We start from the raw sequence: 15,294 nt of genomic DNA on the forward strand, positions 1-15,294 counted from the left end.
AAAAGGTCAATTAGAAGTAATTTTGCTTGAAGAAAAAATTGAGCTTATCTTCGGTGTCTAATGGGAGCAGTATTACATCTACATTAAATGGTAGACAAATATAGTATCATATTAGAAGCCTTGAATTAATATTTTCCAAACAAAAGAAAAAATTGTATTTCCAGGATATATGCAATAATTTTTTGCTGCTATATTTTCCTTCTCGAGTAGTTTATATATTTCAATATTCCCCACATTGTCTTCGCCCTTCATCAAACCATAGTTACCTCCATAGATCTCAAACTTCAAAGCCATCGATTATTCCAACGTCGAATAATAATAACCCTAAATACCATGAGAACCGCACTGCTCCTCGTCGCCATTACCACTCTCATTTATGCCGCTGCAGTGCCCGCCACGGCAAACCCCGATGATTGGTCCAAGATTAAAAACATCACCGACCCATACATCCAGGGGCTCGGCAAGTGGCTGGTGACAGAGCACACCAAAATGGGGGGCAATGATGGGCTCAAGTTTCAGAAGGTGCTAAGCGGCGAATATCAAATTAGGAATGGTGTAAATTATCGGCTTGTCATCGTTGCCATGAGACCAGGTGGCTCACATGGCACATACAAAGGATGGTTACTAGAGGAAGTCCCGAGTAACCAGAACACATGGAAGCTCATAAATTTCAGCCCTTTAGACTAGTCGGGTTACCTTTAGTGTTGTAATAAACTAGACGGACCAAGCGCACTCTGCCGCGCCGTCTCTGGTACCCACGAATAGTTTTTGTGACATGGCCGGTTCTGTTTACTTAGTTTTATCAGCATGAGTGGGATTTGCTAAGCTGTTCTCGCCCTGCCCGCATACCGGGCTTGATCCGGGCAGTGTTCAAGATGATGGCAATGCTCAATGTGAGCATTTTATCCTACAAATAAAATCGTATGCATTCAAAAAACATAATGGATATTTTTTCTGCAAAATGCATATGACATGAGAATCTCCATAGTATTTATCACTACCTGATGGGAGATCATAAGCTCAGGAGCTCGAAAATATTGACTACTATCAAAGAATGTGGAACATTGAAAACAGTACATATTTTGTAATTATAAAATGATGCCCATTCAGTAAGTAAACACTGCAATGCACATATAGATGCAAAGCGCAAAGATTCATTAACAAAGGCATAACTATGCATAGTTACAATCACGACAATAAATTATAACTTCGCAAAAATTAGGAGGCAACCACTCCTTTTTACCGTCGATATACAATATTATTTATACATTTTTTATCCTTCCAGTGCTCTTCTAGCACATAGTATCTTTCTTGACAGGAAAACACCTTGATACTCCTGCCCATATAAAATGTTAAGCACACATCATCGTTACTAAAACACCCAGCAAGCAATCTCCAATTTTAGAAAAACTTCGCACCACAAGGTCATCATATATCTAAATAATCTATGTACGAAGTGGTGTTATGCATCACGTGACCCTTTCTTTTGCACCACGAATGGATAATCATATAGAAATATAAAATATGAAGCCTTATCCACATACTTGGCTAAATCTGTACACATATCCTATGATGGTGAAGTAATTTCCAAGGAGATCTCAATCTGGTAAATGAAAAAAAGGATAAAGTGCATGATTAGAGGATTAAGATACATCTATTGAAAATTCATCACTGAAGTGTTGCTGATATCTAGTATTTCCAATGCGATACGGGAAGCTGGTAAGAATATTTTCACTGCAGCCACTACGCATTCCGGCTCCATGAATTGACAAAATTAATTACCACTTCTCTCATGTGGAAAACAAACGAACTAAAAATATCTTATCTCTGATTTTGTACTAAAGAGAATAGTGTCATGCATTTACTAAACTTGAAGATGGGGTAAACAATATATTAAGTAATTAATGGTTGATTCAAGATATTATCATGCCTTAACAATTAAACATGTAACATCTTTAATATCACAATTTAAATATGCAGGACCAAACTGTTGAAAAAGTCCATCAAAGGATCCCTCTACATACCCAATCCATCCACTGGAAACTTATGGATGGACAGCTTAGTAATGTAGCACACAATCTAGCACATCAGGATGGAACATTTATAGATAGTATAATGTTTCTTACCCTGACAAACAGGAAGCACAAGGGACTCGCCACCCAGTGGCTCCTTGTCGATGATTAGCTCAAACAGCACGATGCTGAAACTGTAAGCGTCCTCTGAATCTGAGAACTCTGCCAGAGCATAGCCAGGAGAATGGTGGAGCAGATCCTCATATTGCTAGTCCCAACGATCTTTGATAACCCAAAATCGGATAACCTAGGCTCCATTGCACAGTTGAAGTAGATGTTGCGTGCCTTCACATCCCGGTTGACGATCTGCGGAATGCAACCATGTGCTGTTGCAGAGCCAAATGCAATCTTGTGCCGGAACCTCCATGCCGCAGTGCCCTCTGCCTTGATGTTCTCAGTAGCCTTGCCAACATTATTGTCCTCCCATGTGTCGGTGCTCCAATCTTCAGTGGTTCGAACACCTAGCGACAAATAATGCAGCAGATTATTTAAATTGCCGTTCTCCATGTACTGATATATGGAGATTCTTTGGTCACCTACTAAGCAGTAATCAGTCAGGAGAACCATATTAGAATGTTTAATTCGTCCCAGCTCCTCAAGCTCTCTCATAGAATCTTGATCTGACGTTATCAAACCATGAACAACATATGTTTGTTTGCAATTTAATTTCAGAATCGCGATGCCTTTAAGTTCTTCCTTCAAGATTACGCGAAAAACTACGTATTTTATTTAGGTCACAGCAAATGTACTTCCCCTAGAGCAAAAGATTCATTGGTTGCTAGACAATGTATTGAGTGAAACTATGGTATAACAAAACTAAGAAAGCAAAAAAGGAGTTGGCTAAATTTTGGATCACTGTCTGGCAGTTAAGAAGTTTCCTAGCTATGTTACCTATCATGTTGCATCAAAAGGACCCCGCGCGCTTTGTTGCGTCGTCAAAATATAGAATGTTTACCTTCAGGCAAAAAAATCTTCATCAAGCACCTAAAAAATACACGGAATAAAGTTAAAACAGGTGGAATTTGAGTATTTGACCATGAAGCCAAAAGAAAACAGACCAAGAAAAATTGACTGCCAAAATGGAGCATGAACCGAGAAAAATGGACAATTTCCAAGGAGATTCCTATTTATGCAAGTGAGATTTTGCAATTTTTGCATGCCAAAATAATACTTTTGATCCTAGGAACGACATGGGATAAAATACCAAAGGATATTAGTCCGTAAGCACAGGTGACATCACGACTTCATGGTACTCAAGGTAACCATGCAGGTTTTCAGTTTCTCTACTAAATCCTATTGGTATCTACTACTTCCTCGAGCACACAAGCATGCATGAAAATTAAATATGTTGCCACAGATACGCAGACCATAAATCCTTAAACCTCAAAGCTCCCTAGAGGCTGGAATATGTTGTTGCTTCAGGGGAGATACCCTGCCTATTAGTCCGTCTGTTTGCTTAGAGCTGCATAGAATACAAATTATTTTGGACGGGTACCTTTAGAAAAGCTCCTACATGAAGGCTATCAATTCTTCCTGGTGGTTGGTTAGCTAGGATTTTAGCAATTCAGTTGCTGCCGTCGAGGAACTTTGATTGTATATATTAAGTTGATCGTCGTACAGATAGTTAAAAGGGGGTGCTATCCTGCATGCTTTTAGTATCATGGCAAATGAGTTTTAAGTTAGATGGTAGGTATGCTGAACTGAAGGTTGGGCACGGATACAATTATTATTCAGGATCATTCTTCCTTGTCAGTTAGTATATCTAGAGAATATACATACATGTATCTGATGTTAATCTTTGATTAATCCAAGTTACTCGAGTAATTTTTACTACTGATCTTGTTAGGGTACCTTCCAAAAGAGTGAGGTTTATTGGACTGCTGCATTATTCTAGTGCATCAAATCCCATCTGAAATTCTGAATAACTTTAAGGAGAAGAAGCGTGTGACCTATTCAGAAGTATAAACAACTCTCCATCATTATCCAGGGTTGAAGATACAAAAATAAGGTAGGGTTCGGTGTACCAAAGCAAAACTCTAATCTCTTTTGCCATAGGGCAAGATTCAAGTCCATACCATGTCAAACCAGTAAGAACTGTCCATTTTTCCTACATCTGCACGTCGCAACAAATTCAGCAGAGCATTGTGCAAAATCTTGATGCCGTCCACACAAAAGCTCGTATCTAAGCACAGTGCACGCGGGAAGCATGAATGAAGGGGGAAAACCGGCCATAGTCTGCTTTCCGCGGGCTCGCAGGATCGACAAGAATCAGGTTGAGAGAGGAACAGAGGGAGGGATGCAGACCTAGTTGAGAGCGGCCGGGTCGAGGGAGTCAACCGAGCACGCCGTCGCATCACGTCCTCTTCAGTGGCACGACGCACAGCAAGACCCACGGCTCCTGCACCACCCTTGGTTTCCGCCGACGCCTTCTCCTCTAGGTGACCTCACAGCCAGTCAACCGGGTGAGATGGGATGCGGCGCGGCCAGCGCCGCCGCAACGCCTCCCCGTCGACGGCGTGCCACACGGCGAGAGCCTTGGCGGCCTCCTGCAGCTCCAGTGCGGCTCCTGCGGGCTCTCTACGACGCCGGCCATTACCTCGCCGTGAGAGAGAGAGGGGGGTGGAGAGTTGGGGGGACGGGGTTGCTGCGCGGTGGTGTCGTGTAAATTTGCCCTATCTGCTGCGAGAAACCGACAGTCCAAGGCGCACGACGACGTGGTCAACCAAAAAATCAGCACGACCGCACAATTCCTGCGGGGCCCGCGAAAGAGACCTGCCGCTCGCCCAGGAGAGCTCCCAACCCTGGGAGCTTAGAGCTCTTTAAAGATTTACAAGAAATTATATGATTTTCTCTTTAATTTTGCATGCACGCTTCTCTTGGACTATGGAGATATTAAGAAAATGAATCCTCGCATGCAAATCCTATTTCTTCTAATTGTTAGGAATCAATGATAGCCATGTGATTAAGAGTTCACTTCACAATATGGTGGCGGTCGACATGTCTTCTCTGTGTTTGTTGTCACATAATACAATTTTATCATCAAGCTAAGAGACAATAGGTGGTATTTTATTTTAAGACACGTGCTCTACACTTTGATGCTCTTGTTCTTTCTATCAAGTTAAGTTTTTGTGTTGGTCCATACGATGGATGCAAGATCCCAGGTGCTTGGTCAACATCTTTTTTTAGTGATAGTATGTAGTATTTATACCAGTTTGATTCCTTCATCAAAAATTAGTCTTCCAAAATCCTTATAACGGACAATGTTAGGATAGTAGTCGATTGAGTTAATGTATCATCTTCCATGAATTTGCTAGTTGTACGAGACATTTTGGTAAAACCCAAAATGTTACCTCTCATTTGAAGGGTTTGATGACAACTGGAAAACGGGGGTTTCTGTAAGAAAAAAGTATCAGTAGTACCAGTGTACTATTATAAATTTTTATTATTTTGATAATCCTTTGTCACCTCAGATCGATTTTTTTTCTATATGTCAAATTTATTTCTGGAAACCCTTCATAATGAGGATTGACTTGACGTGATGATAAATTTACTTCTAATAGCCTCCTCATATAAATGAAATTCATTAATAACAATTGAAATAGGTTAATTATAAATTAATTATGGGCCAACTTTCACAAAAGGTCAATTAGAAGTAATTTTGCTTGAAGAAAAAATTGAGCTTATCTTCGGTGTCTAATGGGAGCAGTATTACATCTACATTAAATGGTACACAAACATAGTATCATATTAGAAGCCTTGAATTAATATTTTCCAAACAAAAGAAAAATTGTATTCCAGGATATATGCAATAATTTTTTGCTGCTATCTTTTCCTTCTCGAGTAGTTTATATATTTCAATATTCCCCACATTGTCTTCGCCCTTCATCAAACCATAGTTGCCTCCATAGATCTCAAACTTCAAAGCCATCGATTATTCCAACGTCGAATAATAATAACCCTAAATACCATGAGAACCGCACTCCTCCTCGTCGCCATTACCACTCTCATTTATGCCGCTGCAGTGCCCGCCACGGCAAACCCCGATGATTGGTCCAAGATTAAGAACATCACCAACCCATACATCCAGGGGCTCGGCAAGTGGCTGGTGACGGAGCACACCAAAATGGGGGGCACGATGGGCTCAAGTTTCAGAAGGTGCTAAGCGGTGAATATCAAATTAGGAATGGTGTAAGTTATCGGCTTGTCATCGTTGCCATGAGACCAGGTGGCTCACATGGCACATACAAAGGATGGTTACTAGAGGAAGTCCCGATAAATCCGTAACACATGGAAGCTCATAAATTTCAGCCCTTTAGACTAGTTGGGTTACCTTTAGTGTTGTAATAAATTTACAAGAAATTATATGGTGTTTCTCTTTAATTTTGCATGCATGCTTCTCTTGGACTATGGAGATATTAAGAAAATGAATCCTCGCATGCAAATCCTATTTCTTCTAATTGTTAGGAATCAATGATAGCCATGTGATTAGGAGTTCACTTCACAATATGGTGGCGGTCGACATGTCTTCTCTGTGTTTGTTGTCACATAATACAATTTTATCATCAAGCTAAGAGACAATAGGTGGTATTTTATTTTAAGACACGTGCTCTACACTTTGATGCTCTTGTTCTTTCTATCAAGTTAAGTTTTTGTGTTGGTCCATACGATGGATGCAAGATCCCAGGTGCTTGGTCAACATCTTTTTTTAGTGATAGTATGTAGTATTTATACCAGTTTGATTCCTTCATCAAAAATTAGTCTTCCAAAATCCTTATAACGGACAATGTTAGGATAGTAGTCGATTGAGTTAATGTATCATCTTCCATGAATTTGCTAGTTGTACGAGACATTTTGGTAAAACCCAAAATGTTACCTCTCATTTGAAGGGTTTGATGACAATCGGAAAACGGGGTTTCGTAAGAAAAAAGTATCGTAGTACCAGTGTACTATTATAAATTTTTATTATTTTGATAATCCTTTGTCACCTCAGATCGATTTTTTTCTATATGTCAAATTTATTTCTTTAAACACTTCATAATGAGGATTGACTTGACGTGATGATAAATTTACTTCTAATAGCCTCCTCATATAAATGAAATTCATTAATAACAATTGAAATAGGTTAATTATAAATTAATTATGGGCCAACTTTCACAAAAGGTCAATTAGAAGTAATTTTGCTTGAAGAAAAAATTGAGCTTATCTTCGGTGTCTAATGGGAGCAGTATTACATCTACATTAAATGGTACACAAACATAGTATCATATTAGAAGCCTTGAATTAATATTTTCCAAACAAAAGAAAAATTGTATTCCAGGATATATGCAATAATTTTTTGCTGCTATCTTTTCCTTCTCGAGTAGTTTATATATTTCAATATTCCCCACATTGTCTTCGCCCTTCATCAAACCATAGTTGCCTCCATAGATCTCAAACTTCAAAGCCATCGATTATTCCAACGTCGAATAATAATAACCCTAAATACCATGAGAACCGCACTCCTCCTCGTCGCCATTACCACTCTCATTTATGCCGCTGCAGTGCCCGCCATGGCAAACCCCGATGATTGGTCCAAGATTAAGAACATCACCGACCCATACATCCAGGGGCTCGGCAAGTGGCTGGTGACGGAGCACACCAAAATGGGGGGCAATGATGGGCTCAAGTTTCAGAAGGTGCTAAGCGGCGAATATCAAATTAGGAATGGTGTAAGTTATCGGCTTGTCATCGTTGCCATGAGACCAGGTGGCTCACATCGCACATACAAAGGATGGTACTAGAGGAAGTCACGAGTAACCAGAACACATGGAAGCTCATAAATTTCAGCCCTTTAGACTAGTCGGGTTACCTTTAGTGTTGTAATAAATTTACAAGAAATTATATGGTGTTTCTCTTTAATTTTGCATGCATGCTTCTCTTGGACTATGGAGATATTAAGAAAATGAATCCTCGCATGCAAATCCTATTTCTTCTAATTGTTAGGAATCAATGATAGCCATGTGATTAAGAGTTCACTTCACAATATGGTGGCGGTCGACATGTCTTCTCTGTGTTTGTTGTCACATAATACAATTTTATCATCAAGCTAAGAGACAATAGGTGGTATTTTATTTTAAGACACGTGCTCTACACTTTGATGCTCTTGTTCTTTCTATCAAGTTAAGTTTTTGTGTTGGTCCATACGATGGATGCAAGATCCCAGGTGCTTGGTCAACGTCTTTTTTTAGTGATAGTATGTAGTATTTATACCAGTTTGATTCCTTCATCAAAAATTAGTCTTCCAAAATCCTTATAACGGACAATGTTAGGATAGTAGTCGATTGAGTTAATGTATCATCTTCCATGAATTTGCTAGTTGTACGAGACATTTTGGTAAAACCCAAAATGTTACCTCTCATTTGAAGGGTTTGATGACAACTGAAAACGGGGTTTCGTAAGAAAAAGTATCAGTAGTACCAGTGTACTATTATAAATTTTTATTATTTTGATAATCCTTTGTCACCTCAGATCGATTTTTTTTCTATATGTCAAATTTATTTCTGGAAACCCTTCATAATGAGGATTGACTTGACGTGATGATAAATTTACTTCTAATAGCCTCCTCAATTAAATGAAATTCATTAATAACAATTGAAATAGGTTAATTATAAATTAATTATGGGCCAACTTTCACAAAAGGTCAATTAGAAGTAATTTTGCTTGAAGAAAAAATTGAGCTTATCTTCGGTGTCTAATGGGAGCAGTATTACATCTACATTAAATGGTAGACAAACATAGTATCATATTAGAAGCCTTGAATTAATATTTTCCAAACAAAAGAAAAAATTGTATTCCAGGATATATGCAATAATTTTTTGCTGCTATCTTTTCCTTCTCGAGTAGTTTATATATTTCAATATTCCCCACATTGTCTTCGCCCTTCATCAAACCATAGTTGCCTCCATAGATCTCAAACTTCAAAGCCATCAATTATTCCAACGTCGAATAATAATAACCCTAAATACCATGAGAACCGCACTCCTCCTCGTCGCCATTACCACTCTCATTTATGCCGCTGCAGTGCCCGCCACGGCAAACCCCGATGATTGGTCCAAGATTAAGAACATCACCGACCCATACATCCAGGGGCTCACAAGTGGTCGTGACGGAGCACACCAAACTGGGGGGCAATGATGGGCTCAAGTTTCAGAAGGTGCTAAGCGGCGAATATCAAATTAGGAATGGTGTAAGTTATCGGCTTGTCATCGTTGCCATGAGACCAGGTGGCTCACATGGCACATACAAAGGATGGTTACTAGAGGAAGTCCCGAGTAACCAGAACACATGGAAGCTCATAAATTTCAGCCCTTTAGACTAGTCGGGTTACCTTTAGTGTTGTAATAAATTTACAAGAAATTATATGGTGTTTCTCTTTAATTTTGCATGCATGCTTCTCTTGGACTATGGAGATATTAAGAAAATGAATCCTCGCATGCAAATCCTATTTCTTCTAATTGTTCGGAATCAATGATAGCCATGTGATTAAGAGTTCACTTCACAATATGGTGGCGGTCGACATGTCTTCTCTGTGTTTGTTGTCACATAATACAATTTTATCATCAAGCTAAGAGACAATAGGTGGTATTTTATTTTAAGACACGTGCTCTACACTTTGATGCTCTTGTTCTTTCTATCAAGTTAAGTTTTTGTGTTGGTCCATACGATGGATGCAAGATCCCAGGTGCTTGGTCAACGTCTTTTTTTAGTGATAGTATGTAGTATTTATACCAGTTTGATTCCTTCATCAAAAATTAGTCTTCCAAAATCCTTATAACGGACAATGTTAGGATAGTAGTCGATTGAGTTAATGTATCATCTTACATGAATTTGCTAGTTGTACGAGACATTTTGGTAAAACCCAAAATGTTACCTCTCATTTGAAGGGTTTGATGACAACTGGAAAACGTGGGTTTCTGTAAGAAAAAAGTATCAGTAGTACTAGTGTACTATTATAAATTTTTATTATTTTGATAATCCTTTGTCACCTCAGATCGATTTTTTTTCTATATGTCAAATTTATTTCTGGAAACCCTTCATAATGAGGATTGACTTGACGTGATGATAAATTTACTTCTAATAGCCTCCTCATATAAATGAAATTCATTAATAACAATTGAAATAGGTTAATTATAAATTAATTATGGGCCAACTTTCACAAAAGGTCAATTAGAAGTAATTTTGCTTGAAGAAAAATTTGAGCTTATCTTCGGTGTCTAATGGGAGCAGTATTACATCTACATTAAATGGTAGATAAATATAGTATCATATTAGAAGCCTTGAATTAATATTTTCCAAACAAAAGAAAAAATTGTATTTCCAGGATATATGCAATTATTTTTTGCTGCTATATTTTCCTTGTCGAGTAGTTTATATATTTCAATATTCCCCACATTGTCTTCGCCCTTCATCAAACCATAGTTGCCTCCATAGATCTCAAACTTCTAAGCCATCGATTATTCCAACGTCGAATAATAATAACCCTAAATACCATGAGAACCGCACTCCTCCTCGTCGACATTACCACTCTCATTTATGCCGCTGCAGTGCCCGCCACGGCAAACCCCGATGATTGGTCCAAGATTAAGAACATCACCGACCCATACATCCAGGGGCTCGGCAAGTGGCTGGTGACGGAGCACACCAAAATGGGGGGCAATGACGGGCTCAAGTTTCAGAAGGTGCTAAGCGGCGAATATCAAATTAGGAATGGTGTAAGTTATCGGCTTGTCATCGTTGCCATGAGACCAGGTGGCTCACATGGCACATACAAAGGATGGTTACTAGAGGAAGTCCCGAGTAACCAGAACACATGGAAGCTCATAAATTTCAGCCCTTTAGACTAGTCGGGTTACCTTTAGTGTTGTAATAAATTTACAAGAAATTATATGGTCTCTTTAATTTTGCATGCATGCTTCTCTTGGACTATGGAGATATTAAGAAAATGAATCCTCGCATGCAAATCCTATTTCTTCTAATTGTTAGGAATCAATGATAGCCATGTGATTAGGAGTTCACTTCACAATATGGTGGCGGTCGACATGTCTTCTCTGTGTTTGTTGTCACATAATACAATTTTATCATCAAGCTAAGAGACAATAGGTGGTATTTTATTTTAAGACACGTGCTCTACACTTTGATGCTCTTGTTCTTTCTATCAAGTTAAGTTTTTGTGTTGGTCCATACGATGGATGCAAGATCCCAGGTGCTTGGTCAACGTCTTTTTTTAGTGATAGTATGTAGTATTTATACCAGTTTAATTCCTTCATCAAAAATTAGTCTTCCAAAATCCTTATAACGGACAATGTTAGGATAGTAGTCGATTGAGTTAATGTATCATCTTCCATGAATTTGCTAGTTGTACGAGATATTTTGGTAAAACCCAAAATGTTACCTCTCATTTGAAGGGTTTGATGACAACTGGAAAACGTGGGTTTCTGTAAGAAAAAAGTATCAGTAGTACTAGTGTACTATTATAAATTTTTATTATTTTGATAATCCTTTGTCACCTCAGATCGATTTTTTTTTCTATATGTCAAATTTATTTCTGGAAACCCTTCATAATGAGGATTGACTTGACGTGATGATAAATTTACTTCTAATAGCCTCCTCATATAAATGAAATTCATTAATAACAATTGAAATAGGTTAATTATAAATTAATTATGGGCCAACTTTCACAAAAGGTCAATTAGAAGTAATTTTGCTTGAAGAAAAATTTGAGCTTATCTTCGGTGTCTAATGGGAGCAGTATTACATCTACATTAAATGGTAGACAAATATAGTATCATATTAGAAGCCTTGAATTAATATTTTCCAAACAAAAGAAAAAATTGTATTTCCAGGATATATGCAATTATTTTTTGCTGCTATATTTTCCTTGTCGAGTAGTTTATATATTTCAATATTCCCCACATTGTCTTCGCCCTTCATCAAACCATAGTTGCCTCCATAGATCTCAAACTTCTAAGCCATCGATTATTCCAACGTCGAATAATAATAACCCTAAATACCATGAGAACCGCACTCCTCCTCGTCGCCATTACCACTCTCATTTATGCCGCTGCAGTGCCCGCCACGGCAAACCCCGATGATTGGTCCAAGATTAAGAACATCACCGACCCATACATCCAGGGGCTCGGCAAGTGGCTGGTGACGGAGCACACCAAAATGGGGGGCAATGATGGGCTCAAGTTTCAGAAGGTGCTAAGCGGCGAATATCAAACTAGGAATGGTGTAAGTTATCGGCTTGTCATCGTTGCCATGAGACCAGGTGGCTCACATGGCACATACAAAGGATGGTTACTAGAGGAAGTCCCGAGTAACAAGAACACATGGAAGCTCATAAATTTCAGCCCTTTAGACTAGTTGGGTTACCTTTAGTGTTGTAATAAATTTACAAGAAATTATATGGTGTTTCTCTTTAATTTTGCATGCATGCTTCTCTTGGACTATGGAGATATTAAGAAAATGAATCCTCGCATGCAAATCCTATTTCTTCTAATTGTTAGGAATCAATGATAGCCATGTGATTAAAAGTTCACTTCACAATATGGTGGCGGTCGACATGTCTTCTCTGTGTTTGTTGTCACATAATACAATTTTATCATCAAGCTAAGAGACAATAGGTGGTATTTTATTTTAAGACACGTGCTCTACACTTTGATGCTCTTGTTCTTCCTATCAAGTTAAGTTTTTGTGTTGGTCCATAAGATGGATGGGAGATCCCAGGTGCTTGGTCAACGTCTTTTTTTAGTGATAGTATGTAGTTATTATACCAGTTTGATTCCTTCATCAAAAATTAGTCTTCCAAAATCCTTATAACGGACAATGTTAGGATATTAGTCGATTGAGTTAATGTATCATCTTCCATGAATTTGCAAGTTGTACGAGACATTTTTGTAAAACCCAAAATGTTACCTCTCATTTGAAGGGTTTGATGACAACTGGAAAACGCGGGTTTCTGTAAGAAAAAAGTATCAGTAGTACTAGTGTACTATGATAAATTTTTATTATTTTGATAATCCTTTGTCACCTAAGATCGATTTTTTTCTATATGTCAAATTTATTTCTGGAAACCCTTCATAATGAGGATTGACTTGACGTGATGATAAATTTACTTCTAATAGCCTCCTCATATAAATGAAATTCATTACTAACAATTGAAATAGGTAAATTATAAATTAATTATGGGCCAACTTTCACAAAAGGTCAATTAGAAGTAATTTTGCTTGAAGAAAAATTTGAGCTTATCTTCGGTGTCTAAATGGAGCAGTATTACATCTACATTAAATGGTAGACAAATATAGTATCATGATAGAAGCATTGAATTAATATTTTCCAAACAAAACAAAAAATTGTATTTCCAGGATATATGCAATTATTTTTTGCTGCTATCTTTTCCTTCTCAAGTAGTTTATATATTTCAATATTCCTCACATTTTCTTCGCCCTTCATCAAACCATAGTTGCCTCCATAGATCTCAAACTTCAAAGCCATCGATTATTCCAACATCGAATAATAATAACCCTAAATACCATGAGAACCGCACTCCTCCTCGTCGCCATTACCACTCTCTTTTGTGCCGCTGCAGTGCCCGCCACGGCAAACCCCGGTGATTGGTCCAAGATTAAGAACATCACCGACCCATACATCCAGGGGCTCGGCAAGTGGCTGGTGACGGAGCACACCAAAATGGGGGGCAATGATGGGCTCATGTTTCAGAAGGTGCTAAGCGGCGAATATCAAATTAGGAATGGTGTAAGTTATCGGCTTGTCATCGTTGCCATGAGACCAGGTGGCTCACATGGCACATACAAAGGATGGTTACTAGAGGAAGTCCCGAGTAACCAGAACACATGGAAGCTCATAAATTTCAGCCCTTTAGACTAGTCGGGTTACCTTTAGTGTTGTAATAAATTTACAAGAAATTATATGGTGTTTCTCTTTCATTTTGCATGCATGCTTCTCTTGGACTATGGAGATATTAAGAAAATGAATCCTCGCATGGAAATCCTATTTCTTCTAATTGTTAGGAATCAATGATAGCCATGTGATTAAGAGTTCACTTCACAATATGGTGGCGGTCGACATGTTTTCTCTGTGTTTGTTGTCACATAATACAATTTTATCATCAAGCTAAGAGACAATAGGTGGTATTTTATTTTAAGACACGTGTTCTACACTTTGATGCTCTTGTTCTTTCTATCAAGTTAAGTTTTTGTGTTGGTCCATACGATGGATGCAAGATCCTAGGTGCTTGGTCAACGTCTTTTTTTAGTGATAGTATGTAGTATTTATATCAGTTTGATTCCTTCATCAAAAATTAGTCTTCCAAAATCCTTATAATGGACAATGTTAGGATAGTAGTCGATTGAGTTAATGTATCATCTTCCATGAATTTGCTAGTTGTACGAGACATTTTGGTAAAACCCAAAATGTCACCTCTCATTTGAAGGGTTTGATGACAACTGGAAAACGCGGGTTTCTGTAAGAAAAAAGTATCAGTAGTACTAGTGTACTATTATAAATTTTTATTATTTTGATAATCCTTTGTCACCTAAGATCGATTTTTTTTCTATATGTCAAATTTATTTCGGGAAACCCTTCATAATGAGGATTGACTTGACGTGATGATAAATTTACTTCTAATAGCCTCCTCATATAAATGAAATTCATTACTAACAATTGAAATAGGTAAATTATAAATTAATTACGGGCCAACTTTCACAAAAGGTCAATTAGAAGTAATTTTGCTTGAAGAAAAATTTGAGCTTATCTTCGGTGTCTAAATGGAGCAGTATTACATCTACATTAAATGGTAGACAAATATAGTATCATATTAGAAGCCTTGAATTAATATTTTCCAAACAAAAGAAAAAATTGTATTTCCAGGATATATGCAATTATTTTTTGTTGCTATCTTTTCCTTCTCAAGTAGTTTATATATTTCAATATTCCTCACATTGTCTTCGCCCTTCATCAAACCATAGTTGCCTCCATAGATCTGAAACTTCAAAGCCATCGATTATTCCAACATCGAATAATAATAACCCTAAATACCATGAGAACCGCACTCCTCCTCGTCGCCATTACCACTCTCTTTTGTGCCGCTGCAGTGCCCGCCACGGCAAACCCCGATGATTGGTCCAAGATTAAGAACATCACCGACCCATACATCTAGGGG

The 15,294-nt window shown here is 38.0% G+C and overlaps 5 protein-coding genes across 13 annotated transcripts; 4 read left to right on the forward strand and 1 right to left on the reverse strand.

Moving 5' to 3' along the window:
- Positions 1 to 333: 333 nt before the first annotated feature.
- On the forward strand, positions 334 to 687 carry LOC127315476 (cysteine proteinase inhibitor 6-like). Its single transcript, XM_051345963.1, has one exon. The coding sequence runs from the start codon at positions 334 to 336 to the stop codon at positions 685 to 687; it is 354 nt and encodes a 117-aa protein (XP_051201923.1).
- Positions 688 to 1,110: 423 nt separating this feature from the next.
- Positions 1,111 to 4,750, reverse strand: LOC127313907 (probable LRR receptor-like serine/threonine-protein kinase At2g24230). Of its 9 annotated transcripts, XR_011748209.1 has the most exons (5): positions 4,377 to 4,750; positions 3,028 to 3,056; positions 2,127 to 2,533; positions 1,545 to 1,603; positions 1,111 to 1,336 (listed from the first exon to the last, which is right to left on the reverse strand). XR_011748209.1 is itself a non-coding variant. In XM_051344389.2 (3 exons), the coding sequence occupies exons 1-3, from the start codon at positions 4,424 to 4,426 to the stop codon at positions 2,181 to 2,183; spliced, it is 432 nt and encodes a 143-aa protein (XP_051200349.1). In that variant the 5' UTR covers positions 4,427 to 4,750; the 3' UTR covers positions 1,111 to 2,180. The 9 variants fall into 9 exon arrangements, 1 of the variants encoding a protein (XP_051200349.1); XR_007859240.2 differs by lacking the exon at positions 1,545 to 1,603; XR_007859238.2 differs by having other exon boundaries at positions 1,111 to 1,603.
- Positions 4,751 to 10,600: 5,850 nt separating this feature from the next.
- Positions 10,601 to 10,954, forward strand: LOC127315477 (cysteine proteinase inhibitor 6-like). Its single transcript, XM_051345964.1, has one exon. It carries the CDS (start codon positions 10,601 to 10,603, stop codon positions 10,952 to 10,954), a length of 354 nt encoding a protein of 117 aa, XP_051201924.1.
- Positions 10,955 to 12,122: 1,168 nt separating this feature from the next.
- On the forward strand, positions 12,123 to 12,476 carry LOC127315478 (cysteine proteinase inhibitor 6-like). The gene has a single exon (XM_051345965.1). It carries the CDS (start codon positions 12,123 to 12,125, stop codon positions 12,474 to 12,476), a length of 354 nt encoding a protein of 117 aa, XP_051201925.1.
- A 1,170-nt stretch (positions 12,477 to 13,646) lies between these two features.
- Positions 13,647 to 14,000, forward strand: LOC127315480 (cysteine proteinase inhibitor 6-like). The gene has a single exon (XM_051345966.1). It carries the CDS (start codon positions 13,647 to 13,649, stop codon positions 13,998 to 14,000), a length of 354 nt encoding a protein of 117 aa, XP_051201926.1.
- Positions 14,001 to 15,294: the final 1,294 nt, after the last annotated feature.

The sequence above is a fragment of the Lolium perenne genome, chromosome 7 (assembly GCF_019359855.2).
Source record: "Lolium perenne isolate Kyuss_39 chromosome 7, Kyuss_2.0, whole genome shotgun sequence".
NCBI classification, from domain to species: Eukaryota; Viridiplantae; Streptophyta; class Magnoliopsida; order Poales; family Poaceae; genus Lolium; species Lolium perenne.

What these genes read in the sequence shown, in the direction of transcription:
- LOC127313907 (XM_051344389.2), bottom strand. Translation starts at nt 4,426, where the DNA reads ATGCGACGGCGTGCTCGGTTGACTCCCTCGACCCGGCCGCTCTCAACT. An exon ending in ACCCGGCCGCTCTCAACTAG is followed by an intron (nt 3,057 to 4,376) that starts GTCTGCATCCCT and finishes TGTATTTTTTAG; the next exon opens with GTGCTTGATGAAGATTTTTT. An exon ending in GAAGATTTTTTTGCCTGAAG is followed by an intron (nt 2,534 to 3,027) that starts GTAAACATTCTA and finishes ATTTGTCGCTAG; the next exon opens with GTGTTCGAACCACTGAAGAT.
- LOC127315478 (XM_051345965.1), top strand. Translation starts at nt 12,123, where the DNA reads ATGAGAACCGCACTCCTCCTCGTCGCCATTACCACTCTCATTTATGCC.
- LOC127315477 (XM_051345964.1), top strand. Translation starts at nt 10,601, where the DNA reads ATGAGAACCGCACTCCTCCTCGTCGACATTACCACTCTCATTTATGCC.
- LOC127315476 (XM_051345963.1), top strand. Translation starts at nt 334, where the DNA reads ATGAGAACCGCACTGCTCCTCGTCGCCATTACCACTCTCATTTATGCC.
- LOC127315480 (XM_051345966.1), top strand. Translation starts at nt 13,647, where the DNA reads ATGAGAACCGCACTCCTCCTCGTCGCCATTACCACTCTCTTTTGTGCC.